We start from the raw sequence: 21710 nt of genomic DNA on the forward strand, positions 1-21710 counted from the left end.
TATGAGGGAGCTAGCTCCCATTAAAAGTGAAAATTGTTTTTGCTAATAGCGCACACAGCGCGCACACACACGCACACGTCACACACACACACACACACACACACACACACACACACACACACACACACACACACACACACACACACACACACACACACACACACACACACACACGTCCTGCTGTCTTTCAGTGCATTAATGTAGTAATTGTAGATATGCCAAGTGACCTGATTTTTGAGGGCTGGAAATACGTAAAGAGAATATGAGGAATTGCAGCAATGCTCTTTGAACCTCCTCCTCGGTCCGGCGCGCACACAGACGCACACGCACACACACTGGAGTGGATAAAAATGTTTTATTACTTTTCTCTTGCTCTGTTGCATCTTAAAGTGCAGCACTGAGAAGCAGACATTAACAAGATCCCCCTAAAAAAAAGAAATCATGCCAAAATGTGCCCAAAACGGTGATACAGCGAGAAGAAATCAAGTGAGAGCTGGAAAAGAAATATGAGGAACTTAATGCCCACCAGCAGCCACTCAAGCTCATTACTGTTCATTAAAAAATGCCAAAGGGATAACAGAGCTGAGAAAACACACTGACAAAGGGTCTGCAGTTTGTTTGAAATAAATAACTTGTGGGAATAAAACATTTCTCCCATTACAGTAATATATTGTTATTGCTTTTGATACAGTTAAAGTGTCATCAGTTTCATGCCATCCATTCAGTCACACTTCTTTGCAAAGGCACTTGGGCCGAGTGATCCAAACCAAATAGAAACAGTCTGAAAAAGCACAATTATGTTGTGAGACACGATGAGAGCGGTGATAACCCGAAAACGCACTCAGGCCCATTTTCTGACAACATCTCATAACTTTGAAAACCAATAAGGGAAAATGACAATAACATCGTCCGCATTATCATATTATACATTAAAAAAGGTATTACAGTAAAACATTATTAGAGCATCTCTTCATCTAGAGATGAAATCTATAAATGCTTGATAGAGAGATTTTACTAAGACTTCAGTCGGTGTCATCAGTTCACAGGAGGTTGCTTCCTCTTATTGAAAACAGGCACTTTATTCATTACTTAGATAAGAGCAATATTTCATGGTGTAAATCAAAAGAGCTTCTTGTGTCATGAATAATCACAATCAAAAGTATAATCAGTCATACAGGGAGGGGAGACAGAACAAAGCTTTAGGCTATGAGCGTGACCTTTTAGAGACTGTGAACTTTGTAAACAACTTAAGAGGTGTGGTGACATATGTGCGGAAATATTTATGAAAGCTGCATTAGTGTGCCTGAAGGCACCATCCTAGCTGACTGACTGTAAACTAAAGCAAACATACATTAATTAATAAAAAAGTATACAGTGAAGATGTGAACTAGTACTTGGAGCTGGACATTTCTAATATATTAATAATAATAAAAATGTCCCTGCATAGTCAACTTCTAATTATCTTCTCAAGATTAAAGGAAAGGTTTGAGATTTTTAGCTTCCTATAATAATATATATATATATATATCATATTTTTGAGAAACTGCTTGATATTGGCAATGCTTGTGCAAACAAAGGCAGGATAAAACTTCTTTCTCCTAGTCTGAATCACTCATCAGCTCCATTAATGGGACTGAAGGAAAATGCTCCATTAATTTGAATGAAAAATGGTTTCAAATGCAAACAGAAGGCTTTGGCTAATTTTTCAACAACAAAACTTGGTTGGTTATTACTCCTTGGAAGTTGAGGACAAAAACTAAATTTGAAAAACATCTGAAAGTAGTAAATAGAGTCTTTGAAATTCACATCCAAATATGAAGATGATCAGAGGTTTCAGATTTGTTTAGAATATTTTAAAGTATTTAAAATCCCCCAAAACGTCATTAAATCACAGAATATCTGATGATTTGTCCATCCATCACTGACACCATCATCGCCACCTGCCAATTAGGTAAGTTTCTCAATAAATACACAGAATATATTTTGTTTTCTGTATTAATGTAGTCCTGTGACACAGTTTTATAAATAAGAAGGTAACTTTTCCACGTATAAAACAGCTTTCTTACAGTTAGTCGGTACAGTCTGTCTTCATAGGAATCTGTTGCATAAATACACTATCATATAGAAATAGATTTTCAGGTTGCAGTTGTGCTGTACAGCCTTTATAACATGGCCTGGGGATAAAACAATTTGAATTCCTATCAATAACTGCCACACACACTCAAGGACATTACAGCATTGATGCATTATGTTTCATTGAAGGGGCTTCTGAGTTTCTTTTTCTTTCTAGTTTGAAATGAAATTCTCCTGAAAATCTGATTTGTATGAATTGTATTTTTGTTAGAAGTGACAGGTCAGAAACGATCCGTTGTTCCTTCTTCCAGAACAATGAACAAAACAGGAGCTGGAGCTGAAAAGTAAAACTGACATTTCAATGCCACAAAAAGTGTCGACTCTGTGGCTGTTGTGGCTAAGACAGGTAAGAGGTTTTAGAAGGCGTGAGCCAACACCACAGTGACCTCTTCCTCTCCAGGACTGGCACTTATTTGAAGAGGCTGGTTGAAAGAGGCTGCTTTCATCATACAGGCATTACCTGTTTCCATACAGTAGTACACCCATACAGCCAGAGTGAGGCTTGGATTTCTGTTTGAGTCCTTTATAACAGCGGGAAGTTTGGTTGAGATGGAGAAGGGCTTCGACAGATCCACAATGTCGCCAGTAACCACCGGACTTTCTAGCAGCCACTCGTTACCTGTGGAAAAAAACAGGAAACAGAATTTTATAGTCCAAAGTCTGTCAAATGGACTAAATCAACAGTCTGATACAATCTGGCTGCAGCCATACTAGCGGCTCAGTGAGGCTGTAGTTAGACAGCAGCAGTGCTTTGAGCTAACACAACAAGCTAATGTTTACCTGTTCGCCATTTAAGTTTAGTGTTTTACCATGCTAACACTAGTTACTTAGCACAAAACAAAAAGCACTGAGGCTGGTGGGAATGTCGTTCATTTTGCAGGTTTTTGGTCATAAACTAAAGTACAGGAGAAAGTCAAAAGTCAACCTGCTGCTAGATGAAAAGTTTGGAGATCAACAAAGTCATAAGGATACACCCCCAGGGGACCATGAATGTGAAAGAGTTCATGGAAATCCGTGTAATAGATATTTTAAGTCTGCATCAAAGTGGTGGACTGAGACTGTCATCCCCGGAGACACCCTGTGTACTAGCTCAACCTGAGCATTACACAGCACTTCCAAATTGAATCCTCTAAAATATTAGCCCCAAACCCGAATAACCCCACTGAATCAGATGGAGCGAGGGTGAGGACATGAATTTACTGAAACGCTGGGGATATTTTTAGGCACAAACACACATCCAATGAGACGTGAGCACTGAAAGATAAATGAAAGACGAAAAAGAAAGGGCTAGAATTTGAACTGTGAGAAAATATTATGCCAGGGAGACCGTCAAATCCATGCCAGCGGTGATTAATGAAGCTGAGGCCTAACATGAGGTCCCAGGGAAGCCATTTCTAAAAAGCCACTAAAAACAATTTAGATCTGCCGTGCACTTTTAACTTGATCCATTAAAATTCCTGCCTCTGCTCTGATCTGATCAGCGTGAGTCTAGACTGGGTATAATCGGACAGCGCGGGATCACGTAACATAGCCTGGTAGCTAATTATGTGAACCAAGGCATGTCGTCTTATCGAAATGTTCTAAAAATAGCGCGCTCATATCGCTGACTGCATGCTGTATCGCTCAGAATGATGGAAACACTTTTGTTCCAAACCTAATGAACGAACCATCAACCACATATCTCAATTCACTTCACACTCGATCCTAGGGTCAGACTACTGTTGATTACAGTTTGAGACCATTGAACAAAGCCTTTTTGAACTGTATGAAGCAGTAAAAATCACATATCAAATTGTCAATGCAATGCATAACCTTCAGCGGTGCTTTAAAAGACTCTGACTGATCAAAATATTCCTTCCTACCTCAGCTGAGAACTATAAATCCCAGACGTGGGCCGGCAGAGTGAGAATCTGCTTGTTGCACGGTGTACATGAAGCTTAAGCATCATTCACTTCCATTTTTTTTTTTTTTTTGACAGAACACAAATAACAGACCAAAATAAAGCAGAGTAGGAGAGGTTTGAGTGGCTCACATCCACAATAGGGTGATTATAATTTTGGATTGCTACTCTGACTCTGGAAAAAAATAACTTCAGATAGCGTGCAATTTTTGTTTTTACTTTTGAAAACATATTGAAAACAATAGCAGGGCCTCTTCTAAATATGAATTAACCATGCCTTGCACAGCATGGGTTTGGACAACTGGAGAGACAAATGCACTTTCACAAAAGCAGCCAAGTGAGGAAATTAGATTTGTGTCTTTTCACTATAACTTCCTGACCGTCCTCTTGCCTAAATCCCTCCACCTCTCTTCAATAAACCTGGATATTTGTCAAGTCTTCGTCAAATACGGCTGTACTTTCAGAACTGATTGTTCGCTAAACCCCGCCCACGAACAGTGATTATCCAATCATAGCTTGGCAAGCTTAACTAGGCACTAGGTGTGTGTTTTTTTTAGCCTTAACAAAACCAAAAACTCAAGAGCAAAAGTGTAAGGAATTATTATTTGTGTGATCTAGCGAGAGCTTTTTTTCATGTCTGGCTAACTAGCTCACTACCTACAGTCGGAATGCTAACGTAGCTTTAACTTGGTAAACTGACTGAAATGATCTTAACATTTCCCCTTACAGCTGTGCTCTGTCATGCATGTCAATAGAAAAACAATAGTGCTCTTTTATTTCCATGTCTTCTACATGTATAGCCTTAGTTTATTAGTATGACTTCATGTTTGTTGCCAGGAAATGCAAATTGAAAACCAGGTTTTAAGTTTCAAAACTGGTTGTTGTCTTTGTTTGAAATCACCCATTGTTTTTAAAATGACAATTTCGAGAGTTAAATCTGCCTTGGTTATCACTGTTAACTGCGATGATGGAAAACTTTGCATGCCTCACAACAGTAACAGGGTGAGGCTTAGCAAACGGTCAAGATGCACGGCTACAAAGTCAAACGTACTTGCGGGATCTAAATAAAACATTTACATGCATGACATTTGTATCAGTGATTGAACTGTATCTCACCCTCAGATGAAAGAGCCCAGCAGCTGGGGGCCTCTTCGGTTAGTTTGGTTCCTTCTGGAAGCGACAGGGCGATCGTCATGGTGAGAGTCTGGCCTGCTGACACCGCCACTGGTGGCATTTCTTTCCTGGCAGCTGATTTAGGCAGCGTGGGGGCTTTGGCAGGCCCCGAAGGCTTTGAAGGTACTGAGTCTGTGCAGACCGTGGAGATGGGGAACTGGACAGGAGAAAGATTTGGATGTTTGGGTTAAAGAGGAGCAAGGAGAAAGAGCTGCTGATATACTTAAATGTCCTTTCTTAGTAACCTTTTATTCAAAGTATAAATGCTTTTAGGATGGATTAATGATACACACATGGACAAAATGTAAAGTGCTTTCTCAAGGTTGCACACACACACATCACACACACACACACACACACACACACACACACGCACACGGACACGCACACGCACACGCACACGCACACGCACACACACACACAGGTCTGACCAGTGAGACAGTCTTGGAGGCCAGGTCCAGAACTTTGACTTGGTGGTTGTTGGTATCGGCCACGTAGAGAAGCTTGCCGTGGTCTCCAACGCAGATTCCTCCTGGTTCGTTGAAGCAGGATTTGTTAAATTCAGGGCCCAGAGTATCTCCAGCCTCTCCAGTCCCTGCTAATGTGCTACACTGCTTTGTCTTTGGATCCACCACCTTGATCTGAACATAATCACACGGGCACACAGACAGAACAAAAACCAGGGTTATATTAAACAAAAAGGTCAAGTGTTCTCTATATGGTTTCAGATCAAAAGGAGATACGCGCTTTGAACATCCACTCAAAAACTTAAAGGAACCCATTATGACGACAAAAGCATCAAATGTTAGCATACTAGGGCTTTGAACCACAGCCTTGTGACATCCAACAGTTACCTTGTGGTTGTAGGAGTCGGCCACATAGAGCAGGCTTTGTTCAGGATCCCAGGCAACGCCGAGGGGATGCTGCAGCTTGGCGTCAACCCCTTTCCCATCTATATCTCCGAAAGCAAAAAGGTTCTGGTTCAAAGGAGACAAAAAGGTTCAGAAGAGATCAAATGAAGATATGAAAACATACAAACATCCAAACTGCAACTTGTGACACTTATGTCTACCTTAATCTAACAGAATATCCAATTTAAATTTGTGAACCGCCTAACAGTCTTTAAAACATGTTCATTAAGACGGAAAAGAAAGGATGGCTTTTACACAATCAAGATGACGGACTTTCCTCTGAAAAATGCAAGCTGAAGCCTTTCTCATATACTGCAAATGATCATTTTTCATTTGAAGAAACACTTGCAATAAAAAAATGAAAGCAACATTTGCTTCATTATGCTACAAGGTTTCTGAATAATTTATACAAGAACTGTAACACAAGAATGAATCTGCCACATTTGTAAGAAACACCAGAAAGATGACAAGATCTTTAAATTGCATAGTTACTGTGCTAAAAATAGTTAGAAGAGTCATTCTAGGGGAAGTTTTTGAGAGGTTTTGAAGAAAAGTAAGATAACATTAATGATAAATGTAATTTAAATATTCTCTAATTATGTGGTAGAAATGGATTTAAAAAGACAATTCTTCATGGTTTTTGGTGACAAAAAGTTAATTAAGCGAAAACATCTCTTAAGTGCTACAAATTGTTTTAAGGCCAACATGACCCAAACAGAGAAATTACTATTGCAGCCAATCAACATCCAATTTATGAGAAAATTAAATGAAATAAATTGCTTTTCATTCTGTAACACTCAGCTCAATAAACAAAACAAAAAAAGAGATGATAATCCTATTTTTTTTTAAAAAAGGTCTCATGATTCTCTACAGCTCCACAAATAGTTACCAGCTGCCAAAGAAACCCAAATCTTTGGGAAAATCTGTACTTGCTCTAGCAGAATCACGCCGGTGGTTTCACATGCGCTCAAATGATCTTTTTGACCGTAGGTGTGTGACCACTGTTTCAGATTGAGATTCAATTGTTAGTAGAAATACTGAGCAAGTACTGAAACACAGCACATTGCACATACCTCCTAACTTACTAACTTTTAGCTTTTCATTTGAAAAATACAGACATTTTAAAAGTTAAGGCTTGTGATTTAACATATTAGAATCTGAATCAGAAATACTTGATCCCCGGGGGGGAAATTAGGTATATATATTATACATATTATACATATACATGTACTGGGGAAGCCGCTATCCTGGCTCTCTGTCAAGGTAACAACAAAACAAGGAAACGTCTACCTCTAAAGCTCACTAATTAACACATATGTCATTTCAACCTGTACAACAACCGAAGTGTGAAGAGAACCATTTGTGCAGTCTCCACCGGTTGCCTGGCAACCCCAGGAAGTATTGTCCTCTACCAAGAAACAGTCACATAACCCCTAGTAAAGCCACAACTTGTCGGACATTGTGTTTTGTATTAATTAAACAAACAAGATACAATGTTTTAATTTGCGAGCTTTAGAGGTGCTGGTGCCGACAGAGCCAGGCTAGCTGGTTTCCCCTGTTTCAAGTCAATGCTAACCAGATGCAAGCTGTAGCTTTATATTTAGTGTACATTTTTATCAGTAGTATCAGCAGTCAGTATAAGTCCATTAAAACGCTCCAGTTAATTCAAAAGGCTGCAGCACGAGTACTGACAGGAACTAGAAAAAGAGATCACATCTCTCCTGTACTAGCTTCTCTGCATTGGCTCCCTGTAAAATGTAGAATAGAATTTAAAATCCTCCTCCTCACCTATAAAGCTCTTCATGGTCAGGCCCCTTCATATCTTAAAGAGCTCATAGTACCCTATTACCCCTCTAGAACACTACGTTCTCTGAATGCTGGGCTACTTGTGGTTCCTATAGTCTCTAAAAAAAACAGGAGCCAGAGCCTTCAGTTACAAGCTCCTCTCCTGTGGAACCAGCTTCCAGTTTTGGTTCGGGAGGCAGACACCCTCACCACATTCAAGAGTAGGCTTAAGTCATTCCTCTTTGATAAAGCTTATAGTTAGGGTTGCCTCAGGCGAGTCCTGAACCATCCCTTAGTTATGCTGCTATAGGCCTAGACTACCGGGGGATTTCCCATGGTGCACTGAGCTCCTCTCTTCCTCTCTCTTTCTGCACTCATTCATGTTCCATTAATGCATGTTACTAACTTCACTTCTTCCCCGGAGTTCTTGTGCTTTTTCATCTCGCAGGTTCTCATGGATCCTGGTGGAGCCTCCTGCCATGGTCCTGCTTGACTGCCATTGATAATATCACTGATATTATTGTTATTATTATTAATATTATTATAGCTCAGTTACTGTTATTACTATTGTCACTGCTCATTGTCCCCCATCGTTGCTGTTGCCATGTTCATCATCATCAGTCACTACTATTAGTGTAGTTGTTGTTACTGTTGCTGCTGTGCACCTGTCTATCTGTCTGTCTGCCTGTCTCTCTCTCTCTCTCTCTGTCTCTCTCTCTCTCTCTCTCTCTCTCTTCTCTCTCTCTCTCACCCCAACTGGTCGAGACAGACGACCACCCACCTAGAGCCGAAGGATCTGTCCTAGGTTTCTGCCTTTTAACAGGCAGTTTTTCCTTGCTCCCGTCGCCAAGTGCTTGCTCATGGTGGTACTGTTGGGTCTCTGTAAATAATGTTTTAAAGTTTCGGTCTAGACCTGCTCTATTTGAAAAGTGTCCTGAGATAACTTCTGTTATGAATTGGCGCTATACAAATAAATTGAATCAGTCCATCTTCCGAAGTGTATTTCCCAAAATGTCCAGGTAGTTCATTAAGACTAAATACTTGCTGTATTATATAGTCGACAGAGCTTAACTGACTCTATAATGGATTCCTGGTCTTTGCTATAATACTGTCAGCAAACTTCATACTCGTTTCAAGTATTTCATTATTAAATCAATGTGAAGAGGTTGTTAGGAACAGAATTTTTGACATTATGATCCCAGAAAGAAGATTATTTAAAAACAACAGCTCAGTAAGAGACCAAAACTATTCAAGGAGCTGGGGGAATGATTAAACAATGGCCAGACGCAGCATATGCTGATGAAAATGTCCTGCCAATTCACCTCAGATACACATTTACTAACAGCTTTAATCCTGCTTAAGGTTTTATGTTAAATAGCTTAAATGTCTACAGGCAGCAGACTATATAGTATTAATGCTTTTTGCTGACTCACCCCCGTGTTGAATAAACTGTATACGACGCTCCTGTTAATTACTCCCCGTTCTCGTGGGTGACTACAAGCGTTAGAGCTCTCGGGGCTTTCCAAAAATACACTAGTGTTGCGGAAAAAAAAAAAAACTAAAGCAGAACGGCAGCGAGGACATGAAAGTACAACCAAAATTTGTTTTTCGGCTTTGCTTCAGGAGCAAGCAAGAGAGGCTGTGTTTATTTATGTATTTTTTTTAAATCAATAATTTCTATCAATAGAGAAATGGCCTGGAAGCCTTGTGATTGCCTAGCTATCCAAAGCTTTGTGCAACGTTTTTTTTGTGTGTGTGTTTTCTATGGCTGGAACTGTGGTAGATTAATGTGCATGTGCATACACTGTGTGTTTGCTGTTGATGAATGGTGGCAGAGTCAGGTACAGGACACATTATCATTGGAAGTACTGCATGAGAGGTTATTCAATTCTTGCAGCTTTCATTGGGAATAGGCTTTAATTGTCCTCTACCTTCTGTTCAAGCTTCTGTTCATTGCATTGTAAGAAATTCAGTTCACAGAAACATTGAAATAGATGGGGCAAAAAAACAACCCTTGACTAGGTAAGAGAAAACTCTGCGTGGTCGCCATATTGATTACAAAATCGACTAACTCGCTTAATGCTGAATCGATTTTCGGGAAATTTGGTTATTATTATAAATGTGATGAATTGAACATGATATAGGAACTAATTTGGTTACTAGGGTTGGATCTAATCAGCTCTATGCCAAAAAATGTACCTTCTGAATATCCACAACTTCCATTTGGACACGCAGGCTCCGATCTATGAACAGGCAACATCAAGTGTTAATTATTTTGAATTTTAGCTTTTTTTCAGTTTCTCTAAAAATGTAGATTTCTATATCTATTATGTTATAAAGCCACCTCGTTGCTTGTTTTTGTGAAATGTGAAATGTGTCAAAAGGAAAACGTACAATTCAACATAGGTGAATTATTTTCTGGCCAGTTTCATGGGTTAGAGAAGCAATTTGTAGTCTACCAGGTGTTTATACTTGATGTACCACCTCACATACGCACACACACACCAGTATACATGTATTCATTGTTTTCATTCTGTATTTTTGCCAAAGTGCTGGTCTGACAAGCTGTGGCTGTTTTTTGCTTTGAATATTTCATTGTTTATACATCCACACGCTGCACATGCCTGCAGCATTTTGGTGGTGGTGGTGACTCCTGACTGTTTTGGCATAGAGCTGATCCACCCCCAATGGCTGAATGAATTCCTACAAATACAGGTATCAGGTTCCACTTCAATTCACATTCATAACATAACAGATTTGATGAAAATTGGTTCAGAATTAAGATTTGGTAGGGAATTCTGCACCACCTTAATGTAAAGAAATAAACTAAAAGGGTATGTAGTAGAAGAAAGAGAAACTAGGAAATAATGTTAAAAAATCCCTCCATCGACTACTATACACTCACCATTGGGTCTCTTTCCCCCCCAACCAGCAACTTAACGGCACCATCCTTCAGTGCCAGCGTACGGATGGTGCTGCTTTCACTGTCGGCCACGTACAGGCAGCTCCAGGGTTCCTCTGGGGCTAAAGCCAGGCCTGAAGGCTGGGCGAAGCTAGCCTTGTGGGGGTAGGAGTTGTTTCGGTTCTCCTCGCTGCCGCTACCTGCCCACCGCACGCACGCCCCTGCTTTGGACTCACTGTTTATGTTGTAGAATAGAAGACAACAACAAAGCATTTCAATGCATTGACTGGATATGTAGAAATCAAATAAAGCATGTGACCTTTTATTTATCACAGACATGCCTTTTTTTTTTCATGATGGAAAGCCCCTCGGATGGAGACGTTTCTTTGTGGTTAACGCTGACATATTATTACATAATCTTTATGACTGACTTCCTGTGAAACAGCCAGCCACACATATATAAAACAAGTCATGAGGGGGAGTCTTTATTAGCTTTTAATTAATTTACTTCTTAGAGAAGAGTTATGAGTGGCTTTGAAGAGTTACTGCTGCCAAGTGGCCATGGTGGTCATGTACAGTCTCTCACCTTCCTTTGGGCAGTTTCCCATCTGCTAGGAACAAAGCCCAGATCTGGTGGGTCCCTGCCATGGCTATCCACAGGACGTTATCTTCAACACCGCCTACACACGCACACATAGACAAATTAAAAGCACATACAATCACACACCAAAACACACTCTTTGACTTGAGAAACAGGAAACCTATGTCACTGCTTTTGGCTGGCTACCAGTCACCCTCAATAACATCCAGTTGTGGTGCTAATATTTGTCCTAAAGGTAAAAGTTATTTACAGGTCTGTTTGAGCTCACATACAATTTTCTCATCACTATACCTACAAAAATAGATAAAGTAATCAATTATTTTCACACAATTATAAAGAAATGTCTATGCTCATCTAATGATTCCAAAAAGCTGTGAATGTTTGGTGAAGGCTGAGGTGTCAAAACTGAGTCAGAAATGCAGCCGTGCAGGTTTAAGTGACAGCAGCCTGTCTGACAAAGGCCATATGCCACCTCAGATGCACTCAGAGACAATACTGTCATCATGATGAATACACATACAGTATCTCCGTTGTATTTTTAATGCAGCACAGAGCTTATCACCTTCTTGATCACATCTGGTGGTCCAACATTTAACAACTCCGGCAACTGACTCTCAGCATCAATGTCACTGCAGTACTTTACAGTTCAAAAAGTGTAAAGTCCTCATGATTTGGTCAACATAGTTATTCATGCACATGGTGAATAAATCATGAATATGCAATGCCTGTTTGGATGTACTCTCAGAGGACAATGTTATTGGAGTTAAAGGTCTGATACCACATCCTCGGACCATGTGGTTATGTGCAAACCAGCAGGTTGTGTCATCCATCAACCTGTGCAGAAAATGTGACTAAGACTGATTACCTCATGTGTACAAGCTGTGTGCAAAGGCAAAAAAAAAAAAAATGTGTGTACTTTAAATTCACATGACTATAACCAATCACATTTCTATAAAATGTCAACTGACTGTTGATGAGTACAATACTCGCCACAAGCAGAGTATAAACAGCTCGGTTTGGGTGTACACTTTCATATTTTGTTTGATTTAAGTAAGAACACAGTGTCACAGGGACAGCCCAACACATGCTTATAACTGCCGGCGGCTTGAAGAAGCACTGAAGCTGGTTGTTTGACATCCTAATAATAATACTTTATTTTGACAGTAAAGAGTAAAGAAATATACTACGGTTTTATTTTTAGTTTTTTAAACGCAGTAAATGAGGCCAAAGTGGCACATAATAACCCCGTATTCAACATTTGTAAATGATCAAGCCCTATCTTGAGAGCAAAACAATTCTGCAACAACGTACGGTAACCTAACCCTAACCCTAACCCATATTGATAGGTGTACTGTATATATGCATCTCTTAACTGAATGCCCGCAGGTAACAAGCGTTGACGGTAACAGAAGACATACACAAACATTTACAGACAAAAGGTCTGAGAGATTCAAAAGCTGAGTTTAAAAAGCTTTCTGCTTTGATGAAAAAGGCCCTGTGTGGCAAATATTAAAAATGATAAATAATAAAGACACTCTGAATGCCCAAGGCAAAATAATAAAAGCAGAGCATTTGTAGAGGGATTGAGCTTTGATTTTGAAGTGGGGGTTACTTTGTGAGAATATGAAAGACCTTGTCAAAGAGTTTATAGCAGTTTGTGACTTGCATATTATGGATTTCTGTCTTAAAACTACTTCAGTAGAACTAAGGTCAGGCAAATAGGTTTATTGAGAATCCCCCATATATTAGATCCTACAGATTAAAAAGTCTCTTTCAATAACTCCTCTAAGGATCCCTTAAAAATGATGTGAGATTTGTGCGCTGATATCTGTTGTATTTGCAATCAGGTTGAAGAATAGTCTGAAAAATGAAGGACTTAGATGTTAATGAGTATTGGCTCCCCTGTTTGTCTTGTAAATCAATTATGTAGTGCCAATTTTTAAAAAATTGCAAATGGTCAGGGCCTCCTGTTTTGAAGTTACAGTGTAATTTTTATCAATGTGAAGTATCCAGTAGTGCATGTTTTTGGTGCTCTCTAATTGCTTTAAATATGCAAGATGCAAACAATCCCTCTCAAGGTGTGATCACACCAGAATTCACACCCAAATGTTTCCGAAGGGGGTGAGATGTAGTTACTTCCTCTTTCCTTTCCTACTTTCTTTCACCTTCACCTCAATCTAACGGAGCTGTGAACTGCTAAATGAGACCCAACAATGTCCAAGCAATCTGAAACAGGTGGGGACCTCTCTCTCTCTCTCTCTCTGTCTCTCTCTCGGGAATTATTGATTGTATAGCAGCATGCATAAAGGAACCAAACAGCAGGATAGAGGGGATTGTGTGTGGCAGACGGTGAGAGCAAGGGCAGGCGCAGAGGGGACTGACAGCACCACAAGACTCACCGGCAGTGCCAAGAGTCACATCCCAAGGAGAGCTGATGGGCTGCTGAGGTCCCATGGCCCCTCCATCTTTGTCTGTGCCTTGAATGCCTACTCCAGCAAGGGTGCTGACTCTTCCTTCTAACAGGTCAATCTGATAGAAAGAAAAACACACACAGACAGGCATAAATGAACAGATAAACATCAAGAAACATGACATTTAATGCTAAAAATGCAGTTATTTCAAGAGGTAGTTTAGGGTACAACCTTTCGGATCAGGTGGTTTTCTGTGTCGGCCACGTATACAGTGTCCCCTTTAATGGCCACACCCTGAGGGGAGTTAAAGGAGGCTTCGGACAAATCGCCATCTCGTCTCCCGCTTTCAGGCCCTGAGATGGAAGAAGTAATCCAATGAAAATTACGGTTCAGTGCATAGATGCTGATTTATGTTTTTGTCCATGGGTCCCCAAGTTAAGTGAATACCACAATACCACAATGAAATGTGACACTGCTCTGCTACAAATTAGGGCTACTCCCTATCACCAGTCTTTGAGGGAGGGGGGGATACTTACAGATATCAAGACTTGGTAATTATTATTTAATTTATTTTTTGAATCAGCCTTCCCCATGGGTGTTCAACCTTTTCGGTGAGTGCTTGAGAACTGGAGCACGTACTGTCACCTCACTTATAAGTCACATTAAACCCAGAAGTTACGATTTCTTTCCATACTAAATTCACCAAAGCTCTTTCGCTGACTGAAACACTTGTGCCTTATGGCAGACGACCACCCACCTAGAGCCGAAGGGTCTGTCCTAGGTTTCTGCCTTTTAACAGGCAGTTTTTCCTTGCCCCCCTCGCCAAGTGCTTGCTCATGGTGGTACTGTTGGGTCTCTGTAAATGTTAAGGAGTTCGGTCTAGACCTGCTCTGTTTGAAAAGTGTCCTGAGATCACTTCTGTTATGAATTGGTGCTATACAAATAAAATTGAATTGAATTGAATTATGTTTCTGGTAGATTTCCTCCATCATCACTGTCATAACAGAGTGTTGCAGGGACATTTGTGCAGGTATGTAACGCTTTGTTTGTGTGAGACAAAGCATCTGTGTCTGAAATGCTTTGTGGAGTTTTTGACATAGAAAGGTTACTAAGGAACAGCAGCTTTAGCTGTTCCTCAGGTATTCCATTTTTATAAATCACTTATCTCTCAGTTAACAAGGGTTGGATTTAGGCAGTTTTTAATCTTCTCGGCTATCTAGAGTAATTATTTCAATTTGTGACTGTGGTCTATTTAATCTAATGTGCTTATACTGCATGTAACAACTTTGCGCAGGAAGATGTGCTCTCATTCAAGTTAAATGAAGGACAAAGCCTTCTGAACCAGAGTCACTCCATACAGAACAAAAACAAAAAGACATTCTTTAAGAATTTGTCCTAATACATAACACCTTTAAGATTTGCTTGGTGCTTTAAACTTCTCAAGCAAATATACATATTAAAATCTTGCACACTATGTGAGAATAGGGATGAGTGGGGTCAACATGCATCAACATTCTCCCTGATTTTGTCCACACTTAGCTCAGTGCCAGTTCCCAGTGTGTACTTTTCCCTGCTGTTGCCAACCTCTCTGTTGGTCTAGGGACAACACAGACTACCATGTGGCTCCTCTGAGGGTTGTTGAGGCATGTGAGCACTCTAAAAATATCAGTAATGCTAAAACACTGTTGTTTAATCTTTAAAGATTCAAATTAAGCTAAAATAAAGCAAAAACAAGACTTATTTTTTTAGTTAGTACATATGATGACAGTGCACATTCAATGCACATTTCAGCATTTAACACACAGAATATCCACTACACTAACTCAGAAATTATGTTTTTGTGGTAACTGATAAAGGAGCACAAACATTATACTAAAAACACCTTGAGGTCCCACAAACCGACCAAGTCATCTGTCATTTTAATCCCGATATACTGCACATCTCCATCCTGTTTCCTCAATCTTACCTCCTATGACATGTAGCAACTGTCCAGTCGAGGACAACAACAGAATTCGGTGATGGCCGGTGTCTGCTATGGCCAGCCTTTTCTCGCTGCTGTCTATGGCCACTTTCCCTGGAAAAGATAGGAAGCTGGTAGGCAGGGAGTCTCGGTACAGCTTGATCTTCACCGCGTGTGTCTTCAGCAGACCCTGCTCCCCGTAGTAACGGAGGGCACAGTCAGTAAAAAGCATCAGCCTGTCGCGGTGGCCTTCGCCCACTATGGAGAAGAGCAGGTTGCCACGTGGGCCCAGTAAGACCAGCGTGGGCCAGCAGGACACCTCCAGTTCATGCCAGAGGTGTGCCTCACTGTCGTTCACCACTGGGTGGCAGATGTCATAGCGGAGCACAGCACTGCGAACGTTGTCCAGGAACTTTGAGGAGTTGGTAACAAACACAGACAAATGAGTAAAGATCTGTGAACCTAATAAGTCATATAGAAGAAATTATTTTCATTATCAATTAATCTGGCATTTTTTAAATAAATAACTGAAACAATATAATATTTGATTATTCAACTAAAACTTTCAACTCAAAATAAATCCCAGCATACTTGCAGTTTGAGCACAATCCTGTTTTAAAATGAATGTCTGAGCCTCAAAATGAGGATATTTGGATATTATTTGAAAATGATGGGATTCATCTTCATCTGTCTTTGGTACAAAGAATATTTATAGAAATGGAATCTCTTAACCTAAGTGAGAACCACACAACCAAGAATATAATCTGTTATGATTTCATCCCAACACACAAGCAAAAAAAATAAATCTGATTTTAAGGTCCCTCTTTTTTGTTTTTTTCCAAACAAGTAGTGAATGTACTGAGTGTGTCAAGCAAATCCCCCCCCCCACGGCAGCAGTAGCAGCCTTGAGATGATTCTGCTGTCATGTGTCTGTCACATTGGCGACCAGCTTCATAAAGATGATATCTGGTTTTAAACTGATAATTGTATCTATGATAATTTTGATAAATATCATCTGAGGTCTAAAATCAGACTCTCATGCTGGTATCATGGTCTAACATTAGAGATTAATGCTTTGGTGCTTTGATTTGTCACCAGGGGAAGTGGGAGTGGTTCATGTTGAAAAAGAACGGTTCTATATCAAAATTTATTAATTAATTAAGAAGGTACAAGTAGGTGAGCCTAACCAAAGGTAAAAGTCATGATGAAGAATGAAAACACTTACCTTTTCATTGGGGAATTTAGCTGAGTGTACACCAACAACAACCAATCCATCTGAGAGAGACAAAAAAAATGTAATTTAAAAATTGGATTTTCAGGACATATTTTTCACTCCTGGAGCTTTACTCCTTCAACAGAAAGCACAATGTCAGTTTGTTACTTGCGTGGTTCTGAGTATGTGACAGTAATTGAAAGATACACAAAAGGTCCAAACTCAAGTCCATCTAGTAATCCCATGAAAATCTTTTTTTCTAAATCCATCTGTCAACAAGTTGCATAAGCCGGATCGATAACAAGTTCACAAAGACACAAAACATCACACACAAAGATGTGTATGCCACAGAGATTAGGCAGAAGAAGGGAAACGGATGCAATTTTCTACGGAAAACCTCAAGGGTCTTGCCTTGTTATTGAGTGAGTGACCCTCCAGGATAATATAACGTAGGTCTCAGTGAGCTTCCTGGAAATGTTTTAGTGCTTCGAGGCTCTAAATGTTTATCTTAGATATTTCTCAGTACTCATCAAAGACTACTAATACCACGGTTATTATACAGACAAGGAGAGCAATTGGTTAGAATTTGTCACTTGTTCAAATGTTGTGCAACTGAATACTAAAAGTGTGCACAATACATGTTTGTGATGCTCTCTGTTAACACACTTTTGTACTCATATCATTACTTGATTCAAAAATGTTTATATATAAAAATGCATATATATTATTATATAGGTATCTTTTACCTTTATATATAAATATATATATGTGCAAATACAGGAAATTGAGGCACAGTCTTAAACTGTGGTATGTGAATTACAATCATAAAAAAATATATATATTTAAATTGTGCTCATACCCACTGTGGTCTTCAAATGAAATGCATAATTTAAGACAATTTGAAGTAAGTTTATTTTTTATAATTACAATGTACACATACACACTCTAAATTAGTTTGTTCTTAGTCACACAAAACCATCAACGTTTTTATATTTTAATTTAGATTTTATAGTTCTTCATAAATAACCCCAAATTAGAAATGTTTTCATCATTGAGTCGCCCTCAACAGAAAAACACACGATTCCAAACCATCAAACTCACACTATCTGCAGTGGATTTCGTCACCCACGGCCTCTGCCAAGCAGTACAGTACCAGCACAGATTGCAGTAACGATGGGTGGGTGGGTGGGTGTGGGGGGATGGACTGTGGGAGTGACTGGACAGGGTGGCTCCCACACCTCACTGACCAGAGCAGCAAACAGAATGTACCCATAGCAGTGCCAAAGATAAGGCAAGTGCGATAATGTGCGGTGGCACTGCAGTGTGTGTGTTCTGTGCCCCGCCTGGCTCATAAACTGAATTTCAAGCTGCACAACTTCCTCAGATGATCCCTTGAAGGGTCAGCAGGATGCCAGACTCAGTCGGATGTGATTATGCTTAACATGGAGTGGCTATATAAAGAGCCATACAGTGAACTACAGCAGGGTACAATTATGGGCCCCGTACTCGAAGACACTGCAGCTTGGAAGTATTTTTAGTTACTCTCTCTTCACAGCTGAGATAAGAGCCCTCGTGCTCATGGAAAAGAAGAGGGGAGAAGTTGAGTTGATGTACTACAGCTTCTCTGCTCCAGTGAACTTACACATGTTCCTGTGACGCAGCATGACCCATAATAAGGTATCAATGGAATTGTGATCCCTCAGTAAAGCCTGCCAGGCCACTGACTCATGCGAGGCCCACTTTAGCTGTACTACTCAGACCAGTGCTGCTTTTCAGAAGTATTTAATTTTTAACAATTTGGCAGGGAAGGGACAGCGTGTGCTTGATAAACAGGATTATAGGCACACTTGACAACTCAGTTTTATCCTGTTGGATTTTGAACATGTGAAAAACGTGTGAGAAACCAAACCCAAATAAACAGAAGACAAACCCTCGTGTTTGTTCCCCAGTTTTCCCTTCTGCCAAATGACTTAGACACACTGTGCTTTCCAAGGTGCCTTGTAACAACAGCCTTCACATGAATATCAAATCTTCTCTCATTATCATAATTCCACTTATTAATGCATTGACACATTGCTTCTTTGCTTCTGCTTAGCTCTAATAGTGGGAGGATTATGAGAGTCTACTTGGGGAGGACTGTCTTATTTTTCCCACATCATATAGGATTTTAACTGTGTAAAATGGAATATTTTTGCATTGTAAATTAGCTATATACAATTGTGAGATATGGCATTACTCTATGCATCAATCTAATCTCTCAACCCCTTTAAGCCATGTTGAGTGTGCTTTTGTAAGTCCATACCTTTGACAGAGTGCTTCTTCTCTAGCTGGTGAAGGTCAGGCAGGATGTGCATGCAGTTGATGCAGCAGTAAGTAAAGAAGTCCAGCAGCACCACTTTACCAGCCAACTCCTTGTTCAAAGACAGAGGCCCCTCCGTGTTCAGCCATTCCAAGCCTGGAGCAAATCACAAAAGTGGAAAATGATGCTGTCAACTTATTAATTATGTTTAGTCACAGTGTAGGCAAAGGCTTTACAGTGGCCATCACTGTAGGGGTATATCTGTCAGGCCTGATACTGGATTTATGTCACATGAGTAAAAACATTGAATGATAAAAGAAATGACATGGAAGCGCTCACAGCTTCTAAAGTGTTATGAAGCTATTAAATGCTTATTAATTAATTTCTGTAGATCTAGATTATCTGATAAATGTTTTCATATTTACCTCGCACACACTCCAGATTGTGTCTGATAATGTTTGTCACACTCACATGCACTTGACTAATACATTTGCTTTACAGCATACTGAGAACCAAAATCCAGCATGAAAGTAATAGAAACTAATACTCTACCCTCTACACAGCATTCGTTATTTGTTCTGAATATTTTACTGCCGGTTTTAAAGTCTTTGTCTTACTTATGCTGCTGCCTAGCTCTGCAATGTCTCCTTAGAAAAGTCTTCTAATCTCACTAGCACTTGACCTTGTTAAACAAAGGTTAAATTTAAAAAAAAAAAAAGGAAGAATCTGTCTTTTTTCTGGCTTCAACAATGATGCAGGTGGGAGAAAGAAGAAATAGCTCTTTCAAAGTCTCTGATTGCAGATCTTCTCTGGTACCCAAAATGCTGCTTTACTTTAGTTTAATGTGAACATAGGCGAACGCCTGCCAGGATTATCTCACAACCCCTTCCTTATTTGTGTGGTCTTAAACTGAGCTGGTATTCATTTAAGGTCTACATAAAGAAGAGATCAAGGACAATAATGCTTATTAAGTATCTCTGACCATGCAAATGAGAAGTAACTTGCTACATTTAAAGATAATCCTGAAATGAATGGGTCAAGTTACACAGTTAAAGTGACAAAAAGCAAATGATATGACGTGTTGTATGTGCCCTCTGGAGGCACACACTTTCTGTAATCAAGATACGCTACTCCTTTGGCCGCCATGCTCCATGTTCGTCAGGTAATTTCATATAGAGCGAGGGATGGCCCCAAAACTATATACCACAAATTGGCTAAATATATATATAGAGAGAAACATTTCAAATGTGTCTGTTATGCAGTTTAAAATTGTCATGAGGGGTTGTTTAAGGGATCCAGATATAATCCCATATATTTCATTCACATATATTCATTCTGCTATTTGATGTTCTACTGTAGATCCCCATCTACTGGTGTGATGAGATATAACAGGAGTGTTGACAACAGAAGCATTAGATGATTTTTTTCTTAATTTAGCTCTTTTCATTTTTCAGTCACGGGCCGACACAATTCATATTATTTGGTGCAGTTACAACAGCAGCCACTAAAGACAACTGTTATGTTATTCCCATATGTATGCTTTTGTTGTTGTTGTTAAAGGAACAACAAACTAAAACACAAATTCCCAGATGAACTGAACCACTGAGGAAGCAGAGGTCTGCCCAGTAATCCTGTTTATGATTGTGCCATCAAAGAAAAAGCTATAACCAACATTGTTACTATATTATAGGTTAGATTTCCCACTGAGCAGTTCATGCTTCATATTGAAAATAACATGAAGGTTTTAGAGGGGAGCATGTTGACAAATGGTCCTGAGGAAGACAAAGACAGAGCATATTGTTATTACCTATTCACTGTTTTTTTTAGTATTTTTTTAAAGTTAAACCTCCTAACCAAAGCAGCTGCTCTTGATTTAATCTACATTAGTCTTTGATGCTACTTCTCTCTCTCTCTCACTGGCTGTTTGGGGTGTATATATATATATAAGATAGCTATCTAATGTATAAAAACACTAGAGCTTTAAGTGCATTTGACACTGTAAGAAACATATAAACATGGCAAAAAATCGTCAGAGTTGGCTTTTAAAAAGGAGAGGAAACCCTGACTGTGCAGTATTCATACTTTGTGAACATGTCGAGTCCTGTAGTGACATGAGAGACACAGAGAGAGAGAGAGAGAGAGAGAGAGAGAGAGAGAGACAGAGAGAGAGACAGTGCTAACCGAGGCAGAGCTGTAACATTAAGGTCTAACCTGTCTGGAAATCGGGTATCTTCAGATCCTGCCTCTCGTCTAGTTTTTTCAAACACTGAAAGACGAGGTTTTCTTTCTCTTGTTGTGTCTGAGCTTCTTCCAGAGCGCAATCCAGCTCACTCTGGGTAGGAAATAAGGTGGAGAGGCTGCACTGGGACGCCATGTTTCCAACATCAACTAGTTAGCTAAGGTAAACTCACTAAAGATTCAT

General features: G+C 39.7%; 1 protein-coding gene across 1 annotated transcript; it reads right to left on the minus strand.

Annotated features, from left to right (window-relative positions):
* Positions 1-446: 446 nt before the first annotated feature.
* On the minus strand, positions 447-21684 carry nhlrc2 (NHL repeat containing 2). The gene is made up of 12 exons (XM_051418535.1): positions 21500-21684; positions 19292-19444; positions 17002-17051; positions 15783-16188; positions 14048-14169; positions 13805-13934; positions 11391-11484; positions 10808-11039; positions 6061-6183; positions 5638-5847; positions 5150-5363; positions 447-2752 (listed from the first exon to the last, which is right to left on the minus strand). The coding sequence occupies exons 1-12, from the start codon at positions 21660-21662 to the stop codon at positions 2490-2492; spliced, it is 2160 nt and encodes a 719-aa protein (XP_051274495.1). The 5' UTR covers positions 21663-21684; the 3' UTR covers positions 447-2489.
* Between the last annotated feature and the right edge of the window lie 26 nt (positions 21685-21710).

Source organism: Dicentrarchus labrax, unplaced genomic scaffold (assembly GCF_905237075.1).
Source record: "Dicentrarchus labrax unplaced genomic scaffold, dlabrax2021, whole genome shotgun sequence".
Taxonomy (NCBI): domain Eukaryota; kingdom Metazoa; phylum Chordata; class Actinopteri; family Moronidae; genus Dicentrarchus; species Dicentrarchus labrax.

Coding starts and splice junctions, on each gene's coding strand:
- nhlrc2 (XM_051418535.1), bottom strand. CDS start 21,662: ATGGCGTCCCAGTGCAGCCTCTCCACCTTATTTCCTACCCAGAGTGAG. Junction 19,445..21,499: donor GATACCCGATTTCCAGACAG/GTTAGACCTTAA, acceptor GATTTGCTCCAG/GCTTGGAATGGCTGAACACG. Junction 5,364..5,637: donor CCTCCAAGACTGTCTCACTG/GTCAGACCTGTG, acceptor TCTCCTGTCCAG/TTCCCCATCTCCACGGTCTG.